Source organism: Eleutherodactylus coqui, chromosome 2, assembly GCF_035609145.1.
Source record: "Eleutherodactylus coqui strain aEleCoq1 chromosome 2, aEleCoq1.hap1, whole genome shotgun sequence".
Taxonomy (NCBI): Eukaryota; Metazoa; Chordata; class Amphibia; order Anura; family Eleutherodactylidae; genus Eleutherodactylus; species Eleutherodactylus coqui.
In genome coordinates this window covers 330,005,610-330,022,168 of record NC_089838.1, presented here as the reverse complement: position 1 = coordinate 330,022,168, position 16,559 = coordinate 330,005,610, and the positions used below count along the sequence as shown (strand labels likewise).

The window sequence follows — 16,559 nt, the reverse complement described above, 5'->3', positions numbered from 1 at the left end:
ATCACGCTGAACGGGCAATTTTTCTTAGGGCCACAAGGCTCACTCAAATAATTTTTCAGAACAATTTTTATAAGTTTCAATGCGCTTAAAAGCGTTGGAACTTTAACTTGAACCAATTTTTCGTTACACTGGGCTGCCTCCAGGCCTAGTTACCACTTAAGCCACATTAACCAAAGCGATTAATGGGTTTCACCTGCCCTCTTGGCTGGCCATGGCCAATTTTTGGGATGTACATTAGTACTGTTGAGACAGCAATTTTTGTGGGCCCTCGCCTACAGTGTAATCAAATTAATTTTTAGCCCACCTGCATTCCAGCTGACGTTACCTCAGCTGTGTTGGGCACTGCAATGGGATATTTCTATGTAGCGCCGGTGGCTTCCTGGCACCCACCCAGGCAGTGGGTCCACAGGGAGTTTAACCTACATGTGTCCACTTCTAAAGAACCCCAGTCAGACTGGGGCATGCAGTGTGGGCCGAAGCCCACCTGCATTAAGCACGACATTACTACCTCAGCTGTGTTGGGCAATGCAATGGGATATTTCTGTGTACCGCCGGTGGGTTCCAGGGAGCCACCCATGCTGTCGGTCGACAGGGACTTCACAATAGGGAGTTGTACCTGCCTGTGTCTATGAATTAAAAAGCCCGGTCTAACTGGGGCATGCAGACACCTTGACAGAATGAATACTGTGTGGCACATAGGTTCCCCATTGCTATGCCCACGTGTGCAGCTCCTGATGGTGGTGGCACAGGATTCTATTTCTCATTGCTTCTGTACAGCATTGTGGGCTATCGCCCCGCCCCTTTTAAAGAGGGTCGCTGCCTAGCCGTGCCAACCCTGTGCAGTGTGTGCCTGCGGTCCCTCGTCATGGCAGACGCACTTCTAAATAGACATAAGGGTGGTGTGGCATGAGGGCAGCTGAAGGCTGCGCAGGGACACTTTGGTGTGCGCTGTGGGGGGGAGGGGGGGGGCGGTTGGTCAGCATGTAACCCAGGAGAAGTGGCAGCGGAGTGTCATGCAGGCAGTGATTGTGCTTTGTTGGAGGTAGTGTGGTGCTTAGCTAAGCTATGCCATGCTAATGATGGCTTTTCAGAAGTAAAAGTTGTTGGGAGGGGGGGGGGGGTCTCACTCTTGCCGCTATTGTGGCTTAATAGTGGGACCTGTGAACTTGAGATGCAGCCCAGCATGTTGCCCCTCGCCTGTCCTATCCGTTGCTGTGTCGTTTCCATCACTTTCTTGGGTTTTGCAGATTTTCACAAATGAAAACCTTAGCGAGCATCGGCGATATACAAAAATGCTCGGGTCGCCCATTGACTTCAATGGGGTTCGTTACTCGAAACGAACCCTCGAGCATCGCAAAAAGTTCGTCTCGAGTAACGAGCACCCGAGCATTTTGGTGCTCGCTCATCTCTATTGCTTACCCTTGTTCTTAATTTTTCTTGAAAATAGTTTTTTGTTCTTAACTCTCCTAATTTGTTGTTTCCTCGGTCTTTCTCTGAAACGTGTCACAAAGTGTTTCCCTGAAAGTAAGAGCTATCCCAAAAATAAGCCCTATCCTGCTTTTGGGGGGGGGGGTTCAGGGAAGATTGAAACATAAGCCAATCCCAAAAATAAGCCCTAGTTACACTACATGAAAAAGTAATACATTACCTAGCAGACTCAGTCCAGGTCCCACCTGCTGCTCTCCAGATGTCCGCATGGTTCTCGCAGTTCTCTGAGCTTGTACAACATCACTTCCTAGTTACTGGACTCCTAAATCCTGCCTCCAGCAAGTGTTAGCTGTGATTAGTTCTTTCACCTCTGCTCAGCCAATCAATGTAGCGCTCAATGAACCAATCACAGCCTCGCATTGGTTCATCCTGCGCTGCACAGCGGTCGAAGAGCCAACTAACAGCGATCGTGTTGGGGAGGTGGGATTTACGAATTAGCTGAGCCTGGTTCAACTAATTCATAAATCCTCCTACACAACAATTGCTGTTCCACTTCGACCAATGATCCACTTCCAGAATGACTGCTGATCCACTTCGACCACTACTCAGCATCTGTTTGGTTCTTCGACCACTGCTCAGCCCATCAACAGCCATCGTTTTTACAAGAACTACTTTACTGTTCGGATTACATCCTTTAGAGTAGTCGCTGCACCTTTCTCTTCTTTTAAACTGAAGAATGACTCTGTGTTTAAGAATAAGGAAACTCTATTGCAAGGGGTTTATTCAGAGGCTTTGCCATTCAATCCGTAAGAGGAAACAGTTTTTCAGGGACTTTCAAGAATTCAAGGAAAATCATGTATATACAGGTGTCTATCAAAATAATGGAAGCATCTAGATGTTTATTATCAATTGTAGGCATTTCCATTATATCAACAAACCCCTGTAGTATCCTTGAGTTTTTTGGAAAGAGGTAGAAACTGATAGCTTGAAGTTAAGGCCTCGGACCCAGAGACTGGAAAGGTTCAGGTCCAGCGGTGGTACAGATAGGTAACATCAAAGAACTAGAGAAAATTATCAAACTGTTTTATCCAATCCACTGACCCCCAACTCATACCGCCTGAAAAGCAAGACCCGAGGAAGCAACATTGTAACGGATCCATAGGAACTACATCATCAGTTTGCCATCAGCTATCAAAAAGTGGGAGAAAATCTGACTGCTATTTCTAGCTGAACTCGAGAGAATTCTTGTGAGGGTCTTGAGGGAAAAACAGATGTTAATTAGTTACATTTTTTGTTCCCTAAATTCCCTAGTTTAACAACATTTTACATCTTGTTGAAAAGTTTTCAGGGACTGGATCCCCTTAACCCCATGTAAGTTTACGTCCTGGCTTGGAAGCTAAACCCGCACTATCTGCAGCAGTAGCTGGCTGTGACTGACAGCCAGCCTCCCACTCCAACAATGAGGATCAGTGATCCCCACTGTTAACCCTTTACACATCATGATCAATGTCGATCTCAGCATGTAGAGGGTTCAAAGATTAGTGATAATGCACTGCAGTATAGATATTGCATTGCTGTATACCAGTAGAACACATATCAGAAGGTGAGGGAGAAATGTTTACATTGTATTTTAAAAAATTAACTCATTTAGTAATGGATGGCAGCAACACATCTCATAAAAGCTGGAACAGGAGTAACTAGAGGATGGAAAAGGAAGTGGTACTGAGTTATCTACATCACATGACTGTGTATAACAAGAGCATGTTAGAGAGGCAGAGTCTTTCAGAAGCAGAGGTGGTCAAAGGTTCACCAATCTGTGAACAACTGCACCTAAAAGTTGTGTAATAATGTCAGAAAAATGTTCAATGTGAAATTGTGAAGACTTTGATTATCCACCATTCACAGTAAATAATATCATCAAAAGATTCAGAGAATCTGGAGAAATTCATATATACAAGTTACAAAGCTGATGGTCAATATTGGATACTTGAGATCTATGGACCATGAGGCGTTACTGCATTAAAGACAGGCATGATTGTGTAATGCGAATCACTGCATGGACTCAGGAATACTGCCAGAAACCATTGTCTGTGAACACAGTTCACCGTACAATCCATGAATATAAGTTATAGTATCATATAAAGAAGAGGGATTATTGGTTGTGTGAAGGTCCTACCTGATATGAATTAGACTTTCAAAATCAGACGGGACAGCTGAATAAAACACATCTAAACACTCGTTGTTATAATTTTCGCTTCACGATTGGTATCCCTGATGACATCATAACTGGAAATATGCCTACCATCTGGGCTGTTGGCTTTACATATTTATCTTTTTCTTGTTGTTTCTTTAACCCCCGATCTTCTGTGCTATTATGTTACTCCTATCCTTGTTATAATTAGCAAGGGGAATCAGTGAGCAATTTCTATTTAGAAAAAGGAAAGGAAGAATTCAATGAAAGGGAACAAGGGAAAAAAAGGAAAGAAAAGGACTAAGATACGGAAAGGAACAAGACAGATATACTTATTCTCAGTGTTATATTAGTGCGGTAGTCACATAGCTGCTGGGCAAATATTCAGAAAAGATTTCTGGGGAGAAAAAGTGGGTTTAACTCTCTGGATACTAATCAAGGTGGAAGAGATTACCTGGTGGAAACACAAATCCGGGAGATAATATCTGGTATAGGACAACCTCACCCTTTTGCTACCTCCTACCCTCCAACTACCCCTCTTTAAACGGCTATTAGAGAAACTAGGAGATTACACTTCTCTCCCCTGATCTGTATGATAGTGTTTGGTGTCAGAAAATTACACTTTTGTGCATTAATATACCTGAGGTTATTCTAGCCCCCGAGGAGCTCACCTCGAGCGAAACACATTGGGCTTAACGTTGCTATTTACCTCTTCAGTTACCTCTGGAGGGTATTTACAGCACTTCTATTGAGCTGACACCTCCCAAATCCTCAGGCAGTAAATGTCTGACTCAATTGATTAGGGCTAAATGCTGTTTACCCCTTCCATGAAAAAACGTCAGGCTCACTTGATCACGATACTAAACTACTTCTTTGACACACATACGATAACTCCTCACCTCACAGTTCAGGAGTGAGGTAGAATCTGCTGAGTTAAAAAAGATGTTTCCATCCTTCTGAAACCATTATGGGAGCTGCAGTGTGGACCACGTGCACCTGCTGGGTCAACAGAGGACTGCCCGCTGGCAGTGGATCAAGGGGCAATCCATCACTCAGTTTGACAACCTGGAAGATGTGGTGCTGAAGGAGAAGTTCTTGAAGACTTGTACAGCCAATATCTGCCAGTTTGTCCTGAACCGTGACCCCAAATACACGGAGGAAGCCGCCCGGCTTGCGTACAGCTAAATCACAAACCGGAGGCCAGACCTGTGGAAATCCAGAGCCAGCTGGAGAGGGGGTAAACAGAATAGTAACTGACAGACCCTCCCCCCTGTTCCTAGATCCTCAACGAGGTCTGCTCCCTAACCCCCTTCACAGACTCCTATGGATACCCTCAGATGCTTTTCCTGCAACAAAGTCGGTCATGTCAGCACCACCTACCCTGACAGGGAGAAATAGGCTAAACTAAACAGACACATGGAGACAGGAGGCCAAGAAGAATGGACGGGGCTTATTCACTCTTGTCCAGAGAAAGGTCAGACAATTGCCTTTCTATATGCGAATATTCAAAAGGTATGGGGGAACTAAAAAAATTATAACTGCATTCTAACTAATTAAGGCCTAAATGGAATTATACAGTGGTTAAAAAAATTGGATGCTGAATATAGGTCTAAGGCCTGATACACACAGCAAAATGGTTGAGGACCTGCCAGTCTCTATATCACAGAAGCCATGTATCAACACAACCCAGAAACGTCAGCATCTTCTCTGGGCCAAACTCATTTAAAATGGACAACTGTTCTGTGGTCAGATTAATCAAAATTTGAAATTCTTTTTGGAAACCATGGATGTCGTGTCCTGCGGACTCAAGAGAAGAGGCACCATCCAACTTGTTATCAGCACACAGTTCCTAAGCCTGCCTCTCTGCTGGTATGAGGGTTGCATTAGTGCCTATGCCATGGGCAGCGCACACATCTTGAGAGACATTAACAATATTGAGCAGTATATGGAGGTTGCAAAACAACACATTCTCCATCCAGACAACGTCTCTTTCAGCAAGAGTATATTTGTATATTTCAGCAATTGTATATAGTATATTTCAGTAAGACAATGGTAGACCTCATACTGCATCCATCACAACAACATGGCTTCACAGGAGAAGAGTCTGAGACCTGAACCGGCCACCTGCAGGCCAGACCTTTCACCAATAGAAAGCATTTGGCGCATTATGAAACAAAAAATCCAGCAAAGACGACAGAGGACCGCGGAGCAGCTAGAATCCTCCATCAGACAAGAATGGGACAACATTCCGCTCACAAAACTCCAGAAATTGGTTTACTTACTTCCTAGGTGTAAAATCTGGTTAAATGAGGTTTCCAAATCATGTCATTCTTTTTTTCTTTCCATTTATTAATATTTTACATGTATGAGTGATCGTATGTCTGGTCATCTACAAACTGATTTTGACTAAAAAGTTTCATAAAAACAATGATCACAGAGTGATAAAAGGAGAAGGAAAGTACAAGAAAAGTACAAGACATCTCATGAATAATAATTCATGCCTGATTGTTGGAACAAGGAAGTCAGATTGATATCTTGGTGATCGGCCAAGTTCCTATTATATATAAAGGCTTCGGTAAGCCCCATCCACAATCTACTTGCAGCTTCCATCCCTACGTGGTGAGACCTTCATACACAAGACAAGATGTTGGCCGTCCTTCTCATCTTGGTGACTCTGCAGAACTTGGTGGCTCAAAGGAGCTCTCCAAGTACCATATCAGTTCCGAATGGAGATAGACGGGGTACCTGGGGCCCCATGGAGGTTTGTGATGAAGGAACAGTGGCGCGAGGCTTCCGTCTTAAAGTGAGTAATATATGGAAGATTGATTTACACTCATTCAGATGAGTAGATAGGAACTAGGATAAAAATGTATATACAGAGCAAGAATAGATGTATAGACAGAGAGAAGGACTATAGATAGGAATTAGGACTGATGTACAGACTGGGACAAGGACGAAAGTATAGAAAAAGATGAGGGCAGATATATAGGCACTGAAATAGCGCCAGGACAGAAGATGGCAGAACTGGGCTTCACCTATAGCAGATACCTCACCGGTACTCAGATTCACGACTGACAGTAGGGCCAAATTATGTAACGGACGGACAGTCAAATGAGCCATAATCTGAGCTTGTATCTAGGCTAGAAGGTAACAAATATACAAGCAGAGGAAATCAGCGAACGATGACAGGAAGAGGATAGTGATAGAAATCAGAAGATGGGAAAATGGATGATGGTTATAAGATAACGGAGCAGACAGACGAGGGCGATGGGAGTCAGATAACGGAGCAGACAGATGAGGGTGATGGGAGTCAGATAACGGAGCAGACAGATGAGGGTGATGGGAGTCAGATAATGGAACAGACAGATGAGGGCGATGGGAGTCAGATAATGGAGCAGACAGATGAGGGCGATGGGAGTCAGATAATGGAGCAGACAGATGAGGGCGATGGGAGTCAGATAATGGAGCAGACAGATGAGGGTGATGGGAGTCAGATAATGGAGCAGACAGATGAGGGCGATGGGAGTCAGATAACGGAGCAGACAGATGAGGGCGATGGAAGTCAGATAACGGAGCAGACAGATGAGGGCGATGGGAGTCAGATAACGGAGCAGACAGATGAGGGCGATGGGAGTCAGATAATGGAGCAGACAGATGAGGGTGATGGGAGTCAGATAATGGAGCAGACAGATGAGGGCGATGGGAGTCAGATAACGGAGCAGACAGATGAGGGTGATGGGAGTCAGATAAAGGAGCAGACAGATGAGGGCGATGGGAGTCAGATAACAGAGCAGACAGATGAGGGCGATGGGAGTCAGATAACGGAGCAGACAGATGAGGGCGATGGGAGTCAGATAACGGAGCAGACAGATGAGGGCGATGGGAGTCAGATAACGGAGCAGACAGATGAGGGTGATGGGAGTCAGATAATGGAGCAGACAGATGAGGGCGATGGGAGTCAGATAACGGAGCAGACAGATGAGGGCGATGGGAGTCAGATAACGGAGCAGACAGATGAGGGCGATGGGAGTCAGATAACGGAGCAGACAGATGAGGGCGATGGGAGTCAGATAATATAGCAGACAGATGAGGATGATGGGAGTCAGATAACGGAACAGATGGTGATAGAGAACCGATAACAATTTGACATAAACTGATCCTAATTCTAGTTTTCCTTAATTCTTCCTCTATGGGCTTATTCACATGGGTGATCGCAGCATGTTCCTTCATTGGACGTTCCTGCAGAACGTCTCGCCCATTGTTTTCGATTGCATGGCATTTGCATACTGTACAATGTGCATGAGGATCGCTAATTCACAGAAGTGATGTGAAGCGTTTTGAATAAAAACGTCTTGCACCGGTGGGAAAAACGCAAGTTCGAAAGTGCATTATTGGGTTAAGTTTCTCGACCTGATATCACGCTTGTCCATGGGAATTTAGCCTAGTGCACACATGTCAAACACAAGGCCCATGAGCCAAATCCGGCACACCACCTGATTTTATGTGGCCCCCACTGCTGTACATCAAGGCGAAGGCTGGGACTAGTAGAGATATATACAGTATTTAGGGACAAGGACAGATATATAAACGGACTAGAGCAGATGTATAGAGAGGCATGGACAAATGTAATAATGCAGTTATTAATGCTGGGTGGAGTTAATAAATCATGTGTGTTATATTCATATTATACAAGATATGATGGTCTTAATCTTAGGTGCAGCATTGGAAAGGACCCTTCATCGATGACACGGCTCTGAATGCAATTGCCCTTTTTTGCGCAAAAAATTCATCTCAGGAGGCAGTGAAGACCATTACGTCCAGTGTTGGAGAGTAAGTACCAAGACATTTAGCATTCAGCCATGAACACGGCTGCTTTCTTCCAAACCCAACGTCACCCTTGAAGTGAATGGCAGTTGGGCTGCAATACCAGACACAACCTACAGACAAGGGTGGTGCTGTGTTTGGAAGAAAGCCGCTATATTTTTCTAGCCCTAGACAACCCCTTTAACCCATTAGTGACCAAGCCTGTTTGCACCTTAATGACCAGGCCAAATTTTGGAAATCTGACATGCGTTACTTTAACATAGAATAACTCCGTAAAGGTTTTGTATATCCAAGTGATTCTGACATTGTTTTTAGCCACATGTTGTACTTCACTTAGGTGGTGAAAATAGTCCGATATATAGATATATAAATACCCCTACAAATGACCCTATTCTAAAAACTACACCCCTTAATATATTCACTGAGGGGGTCAGGAGGATTTTGACCCCACAGATTTATTTCAGGAATGAATTCAATTAAGAGGAGAAAAAGTAAAATGTCATATTTTTGCAAATATGTAATTTAAGGGTGAACACCCACTGACGTTTTTTTTCTCCACTACGTTGCGAGAGTAAAGGTAAAGTCTTGCAGCGCAGTGCAATAAAAAAAACTGGCATCACGCCGGGATTTCGCCAGTCTTTTCAATGGAGCCAGCGGCAGCAGCGCTAGCCCCATTGAAAAGAGATGGAGAATGCTGCGGACTTCTGCCACAGCTGTAACAGGAGTTTCCTTCGTTCCTGTGGGGACCGCAGGGATGAAGGAATCCTCTGCCACAGCTGTGACAGCTGTGGCAGAAGTCCGCGGCATTCTATCCCATTGCTTTCAATGGGATCGGCACTGCTCCCGATCCCATTGAAAGCACTGCTTTCTTCCAAGCCCCGCAGTATGATTATCGGGGGAAGGGCTTGAAATAGAAGCCCTTCTCCGATAATCATCAATAAGTGGTAAAAAATTACTCATCTCTACAGCGCTCTGCACTGCTGTTAAGCTCTTTCAGCAGGTGGGGATTTAGAAATCCCTGCCTCCTGAAAGGGCTGTGCTGATTGGCTGAGGGCTCAGCCAATAGCTAATATATTGAAAGCAATGTGATAGAACACCGCGGACTTCTGCCACAGCTGTCACAGCTGTGGCAGAGGATTCCTTCATCCCCGCAAGGATGAAAGAAACTCCTTTCACAGCTGTCACAGCTGTGGCAGAAGTCCGCGGCATTCTCCCTATGTGTTCAATAGGGCTAGCGCTGCTGCTGCTGGCCGCATTGAAAGCACTAGCGATATGCCGGTTCTATTCCGGAGTCTTTCTTGCGCTGCGAGGCGAGAGTTTTGTCATGCTCTCGTAGCGCAAGAAAGAAAATATCGCCAGTGAGTGTCCACCCTTAAAGACATATTTTTTTTTCTATAGTGCACAAAAAAATGAGGATTTACACCCCAAAATGGATCCCCCTGTTTGTCCCGTGTTCAGAGACATACCCGTTGTGCCCCTAATCTTATATCTGGAAGCACAACGGGGCCCAAAATGAAAGGAGCAGTCGGGGGCTTTCTGAGCAGAAATTTTGCTTAAGGAGTTTTAGGCCCCATAGAGAACCCCCACAAATTACCCGACTTTGAAAACTAGACCACTTAACGAATTTATCTAGGGGTGTACTGCATATTTTTGAATGAATTCAAGTAAAGCAAAAGGAAAACAATTGTGATTTTCGATTTTTTTTTTTGGCAATTCTGTCATTTTAAAAACAGCTTTTTTTGTACAGCACACATGTGAATGAAGACTTGCACCCCAAAATGGATACCCCCGTTTGTCCCGTGTTCAGAAACATACCCCTTGTGGCCCCAATCTACTTACAGGACACATGGCTCGGCCTATAATGGTAGGAACACCCCTTGGATTTCAGGGTACAACTGAATAAATTCCTGGCCCCATTGCCCACCTGTAGAGCCATTGAGCGGCCAAAACAATAATGACCCCATTTTGAAAACTAGACCCCTTAATGAATTCATCTAGGGGTGTACTGTGTATTTTGACCCAACAGTATTTGAATGAATCTAAGCAAAGCAGGAGGAAAAAAATTACGATTTTAATTTTTTTTGGCAATTTTGTCAATTTAAAAACAGTTTTTTTTGTACAGAGTACATAGGAATGAAGACGTTCACCCCAAAATGGATCCCCTCGTTTGTCCTGTGTTCAGAAACATACCCATTGTGGCCCTACTTACAGGGCCCATGGCAAGTCCTATAATGGAGGGAACACCCGTTGGATTTCTGGGTACAACTGAATAAATTCCAGGACCCATTGGTTACTTGCGCGGAATAAAAATTGACTCCCTAAAGATAACACCCCCCCCCCCCTCCGCGCCCTTTTTGGCGTTCTCCAAATCTTACATAAAAGTAATAATGTGAACTGTGTGGTATTTCCGAAGACAGGGGTAATTATGGGGGCCTGGCTGGGATGGGCACATGGGACAATAATACTGGGTATCCCCCCTCCTCTCATGCTTCTTGGGAGTCATTTCTTGACCCCAGCGGCTGGTATGGGGTGTAAAAAGTGGCGCTCTGTGAGTCTCCGTAAGCTTGATGAGGTGCGGCGGTCTAACACAGAAGGTGCTCAACAAGCTGCTCCTGGAACTGCAGAAAGGTGAGCGATCCCGGGGCTTCTTGTAAATTACGTATCACAGGTAGCGGTCTGAATAACGCCGGATCACACGGCCGGATGTGGAATCCACTTGTAGAGACCTGCAGCGGATCCCAGCTGTGAGCCTGGCTGTGACTCTGCGTACGGCCGCATAATGTACTGCGCATAACTGCCTTACTCACACAGGCGGTCATGCGCAGTACATCTTTTTTTTTGTTTGTATTTCCCGCACCGTCGCTTAGCGATAACGCAGATATCCGCAGCCCGTACACAATGTGTATGGGCTGCGGGTATATCTGTGACCATGGAGCACAATGGGCTGTATGCTGTAGATATCCGCAGTAAAATAGAACCTGCTACGTTCTCTTTTCTGCGAGTAGAGTACGCAATTCAGACCTGCTAATGTGAGCTGAATTGTGTAATACCGCGGATCAGACGCATGCGGAATCTAATTCCTATCCGGTCATGTGAGACCGACCTAACGTAGATCGCTACCTTTTTATCACGTGACCGGGGACCACTCAACAAGGCCACCCGTCACTGCTCCAGGCTCTCGGCGACCGTTGGTCGCTGGGAGCAAGAAGATTTTAAATTTCCTGGGCTCCCCGAATCCTGCGCATGTGTCCGGCATTTTGCCGGCGGTCACATGTGCAGAATCCGGGAAGGCTCATGGAGGAGGATCGCGTCAGGGTTCAAATACGGGGGGCTCCAGTAAAAAGTTTCATCTTCTCTCAGCGATCGCATCAGTGAGGGGAGATGAAACTTCAATTTTTTTTACTTTTACGTGATCGCCATTATCCATTGGATAACGGCGAACATGTGACCAGGAACCGCTCACCGCGGCCCCCCGTGAAATCTCCAGGCTCTTGGCTAAGTTTTGTAGCCAGGAGCAGGGATAATTTAAATTATCCTGGCAATCCACAGCTTTTGTGCATGCGTCTGCCATTTTGGCAACGGGCGAGTGTACAGAAGCTTGGGTAGAGCTTTTTTAACTTCTTTTTAACTTTTTAAACTTTTTTTTTTTTTACTTTTTTACACTCTTTTTTTACTTTAAATGATCACTGTTATCCATTAGATAACAGTGATCACATCCTGGGTGACATCCCTCTGCGCCTGGTAGCCAGGCGAAGAGGGATTTTGAATTTCCCGGGGCCAGAGCCCCTCTGTGCACGTGCCCGATGATTGACGTTGGGCGCTCATGTGCAGAAGAGGACTTCAGGTCCAGAAATACCGGGACATCGCGGAGGACCCGAGGTGAGTATTTCCCCTCCCCTCATGGATCCGATCCATGAGGGGAGGTGAAACTTGCACTTTTCTTCACTTTTTTGTGATCGCCACTATCCATTGGACATCTACCGTAGACATCTCGTGGTTCCCCGCTACCTTCAGGAGCCGGGAGCCAGGAGATTTTAAATTTCCCAGGGCTCCCTGGATTCTGCGCATGCTCGTGACGTCATCCGTCTGGCGCGCATGCTCAGAAGAGTGGTGGCGGGTCCGGGAGGACCAGATCAGCGGTTGACAACACGGAGGACATGGGTGAGTAATTTCAGCTGCCCCCATGGGTCCGATCCATGAGGGCAGCTGAATCTTTAACTTTTTAAAAACTTTTTTGCACTTTAATGCGATCGGCATCGCATTGCCGGGGGGGGGGGGGGACTGCCCGCAGCCCAGGATGACAGCTCCATGCTGTCAGCTACCTGCGGGCACCGACAGCTTGGAGCTGTCACGTCCAGAGCCCACATGGCTTTAATCCCTGCAGGACACATGTTTTTATGTCCTCAGGGAATAAAGCTTGGGCAGGAAGTAAAAACACTATAGGCGGGTCACTAAAGGGTTAAGAATTTCCTAATACAACTTCAAACCATTACCCTAGTGAATCCCAGTTAATCCAAAAACTGGAAGTCTGCTTCTTGGCCAAGATCAATGAATAGGATCTATGGAAACAGGTTGGTGTGCATCCATGTGGAAAGCTACATTCCGCCTTCCACTTAGGAGATCTGTTTCCATATGACCTGTTAGGGTATATGGAGGTAATCAAAGTGGGGCATCCACTATTGCCCCCTCTATTAGCTGAAGCAGAAATTTTTTGAAAGGAGCAGATACGGCTCTGGAGGCCCTCCGGCATCTATGATTTACAGAGATCCACCTTTCTTATGTGACTTCTACTTGTGCACCTCTTATATCTACATCCCTGCCAAGAGAGTAGATACAAAGGGTTGTCCAGGGGAGAAATTCAAGAGTGAAACTTAATTTTTTCCCCGATAGTCAGCTGACCCTGTGTGCGGTAACCAGGTATAACAAGACGTTCTGGAATTACATCCTGCACTTTTTTCCTCCATAGATTTGGCTCCTGGGGACCCGTTTACTGGTGCAATTCAAAAAGATTCCTTATAAACTTCAGCCTGAGAGTTGAGTCTACAAAAATTCTTGATCAGACAGCCGCCAACAACATCAAGTTCACGTGCTCCGACAGCTCTGTTATCGAGGGAGATGGTCGGTCACAGGGAACTTATGGGTCGTGGAGCACTAACTGTGAGATGGGAATACGGGGCATCCAAACCAGAGTGCAGAAAAAACAATTATTTTTTCTGGATGACATCGCTCTCACTGATGCCAAATTTGTGTGTAATGATTACTGAAAAATGTATTAATCAAGCATATAATCACCTATGAAATGAACTCATTGTATTTGGGGATCATATCTTTATGCATATCAATATATTGGGAGAGGTAATGTTGAGTAATGTAAGTGATGCTAGGTAGCAGAGGGTGGTGATGGTGTTTGTTCGAGGGTGGTGATGGGGAGTGATGGCTGGTTGTGGGGCTTGATTATTGTTGGGATTCATCAAGCTGGATGGTGGTGGTGAATGGTGGTGGTGAATGGTGTTGAGTGATGGTGGGTTGTAGTAGCTGGTGAAGGTGGGCGGTGGTGGATGATGGTTGGTTGTGTGGGTTGGTGGTGGGTAGTGATGGAAGGTGAAGGAGGATGATGGTGGGTTGTAGTAGCTGGTGGTGGATGATGGTTGATTGTGTGGGTTGGTGGTGGGTAGTGATGGAAGGTGAAGGAGGATGATGGTGGGTTTCAATAGTCTTTTTGTTAATTTGTAAACCTCTGATTTTTTTTGAAGCTTCTACAGATAATTCTTTCTTCGATGCTTATTGATGTCTGCCGATCATATAATAAAGCAAATAAAATAAAGCCTCACAGTGTATCCCCGTGTGCAGTGACAGGACTGAGGTTACAGGTTGGTTTAACAGTAATGAATAAATAGCGGTGCTATATTGTGCAGATGAAAATAGTCCAGCCTACTGAGCATATAAATAATACCATTATACAGTATGCCGTACATGAATACGACTGCTACACTATATAAATAATAGAGATGAACGAACACCAAAATGCTCGGGTGCTCGTTACTCGGGACGAAATTATTGCGATGCTCGAGGGTTCGTTTCGAGTAACGAACCCCATTGAAGTCAATGGGCGACCCGAGCATTTTTGTATATCGCCGATGCTCGCTAAGGTTTTCATGTGTGAAAATCTGGGCAATTCAAGAAAGTGATGGGAACGACACAGCAACGGATAGGGCAGGCGAGGGGCTACAGGTTGGGCTGCATCTCAAGTTCCCAGGTCCCACTATTAAGCTACAATAGCGGCAAGAGTGGGCCCCCCCCTCCCAACAACTTTTACTTCTGAAAAGCCCTCATTAGCAATGCATACCTTAGCTAAGCACCACACTACCTCCAACAAAGCACAATCACTGCCTGCATGACACTCCGCTGCCACTTCTCCTGGGTTACATGCTGCCCAACCCCCCCCCCCCCGCACGACCCAGTGTCCACAGCGCACACCAAAGTGTCCCTGCGCAGCCTTCAGCTGCCCTCATGCCACGCCACCCTCATGTCTATTTATAAGTGCGTCTGCCACAGGAAAAGCAGGCACACACTGCAGAGGGTTGGCACGGCTAGGCAGCAACCTTCTTTAAAAGGGGCGGGGCGATAGTCCACAATGCTGTACAGAAGCAATGAGGAATCCAATACTGTGCCACCTCCATCTGGAGCTGCACACGTGGGCATAGCAATGGGGAACCTATGTGCCACACACTATTCATTCTGTCAAGGTGTCTGCATGCCCCAGTCAGACCGCGAGTTTTTTTAAATAGTTACAGCCCGGTACAACTCCGCAATGGGAATTCTGTGTGCACCCACAGCATGGGTGGCTTCCTGGAACCCACCGGCTGTACATAAATGTATCCCATTGCAGTGCCCTTGACAGCAGAGCTAACGTCAGATTAAATGCAGGTGGGCTTCGGCCCACACTGCATGCCCCAGTCAGACTGGGGTTCTTTACAAGTGGACACATGTACTGTAGGTTCTACTGCGTGTGGACCCACAGCATGGGTGGCTCCCTGGAACCCACCGGCGGTACATAAATAAATCCCATTGCATTGCCCATCACAGCAGAGGTAATGTCGTGCTTAATGCAGGTGGGCTTCGGCCCACACTGCATGCCCCAGTCAGACTGGGGTTCTTTACAAGTGGACACATGTAGGTTCTACTGCGTGTGGACCCACAGCATGGGTGGCTCCCTGGAACCCACCGGCGGTACATAAAAATATCCCATTGCATTGCCCATCACAGCTGAGGTAATGTCGTGCTTAATACAGGTGGGCTTCGGCCCAGACTGCATGCCCCAGTCAGACTGGGGTTCTTTACAAGTGGACACATGTAGGTTCTACTGCGTGTGGACCCACAGCATGGGTGGCTCCCTGGAACCCACCGGCGGTACATAAAAATATCCCATTGCATTGCCCATCACAGCTGAGGTAATGTCGTGCTTAATACAGGTGGGCTTCGGCCCACACTGCATGCCCCAGTCAGACTGGGGTTCTTTACAAGTGGACACATGTAGGTTCTACTCCGTGTGCACCTACAGCATGGGTGGGTGCCAGGAAGCCACCAGCGTTACATAAATATATCCCATTGCATTGCCCATCACAGCTGAGGTAATGTCGTGCTTAATGCAGGTGGGCTTCGGCCCACACTGCATGCCCCAGTCAGACTGGGGTTCTTTACAAGTGGACACATGTAGGTTCAACTCCGTGTGCACCCACAGCATGGGTGGCTCCCTGGAACCCACCGGCGGTACATAAAGAAATCCCATTGCATTGCCCATCACAGCTGAGGTAATGTCGTGCTTAATGCAGGTGGGCTTCGGCCCACACTGCATGCCCCAGTCAGACTGGGGTTCTTTACAAGTGGACACATGTAGGTTCTACTGCGTGTGGACCCACAGCATGGGTGGGTGCCAGGAACCCACCGGCGTTACATGAATAAATCCCATTGCATTGCCCATCACAGCTGAGGTAATGTGACGTTTAATGCAGGTGGGCTTCGGCCCACACTGCATGCCCCAGTCTGACTGTGGTTCTTTACAAGTGGACACATGTAGGTTCTACTGCGTGTGGACCCACAGCATGGGTGGCTCCCT

The 16,559-nt window shown here is 46.4% G+C and overlaps 1 protein-coding gene across 2 annotated transcripts in view; it reads left to right on the top strand.

Moving 5' to 3' along the window:
• The first annotated feature begins 6,078 nt into the window (after positions 1–6,078).
• LOC136610901 (vitelline membrane outer layer protein 1 homolog) overlaps positions 6,079–16,559 on the top strand; it is a 60,505-nt gene continuing 50,024 nt past the window's right edge. Inside the window, exons 1-3 of one of the 2 annotated variants that reach the window (XR_010790192.1) lie at positions 6,079–6,422; positions 8,334–8,449; positions 13,410–14,127. Coding sequence is in view for 1 of the 2 variants with exons in the window: in XM_066590099.1 (XP_066446196.1) it covers positions 6,264–6,422; positions 8,334–8,449; positions 13,410–13,707 (573 nt within the window). In the remaining variant the exon portion in view is untranslated. Of the gene's footprint in view, positions 6,423–8,333; positions 8,450–13,409; positions 14,237–16,559 lie in introns of those variants that run through there. The other variant, XM_066590099.1, reaches the window with a different exon arrangement.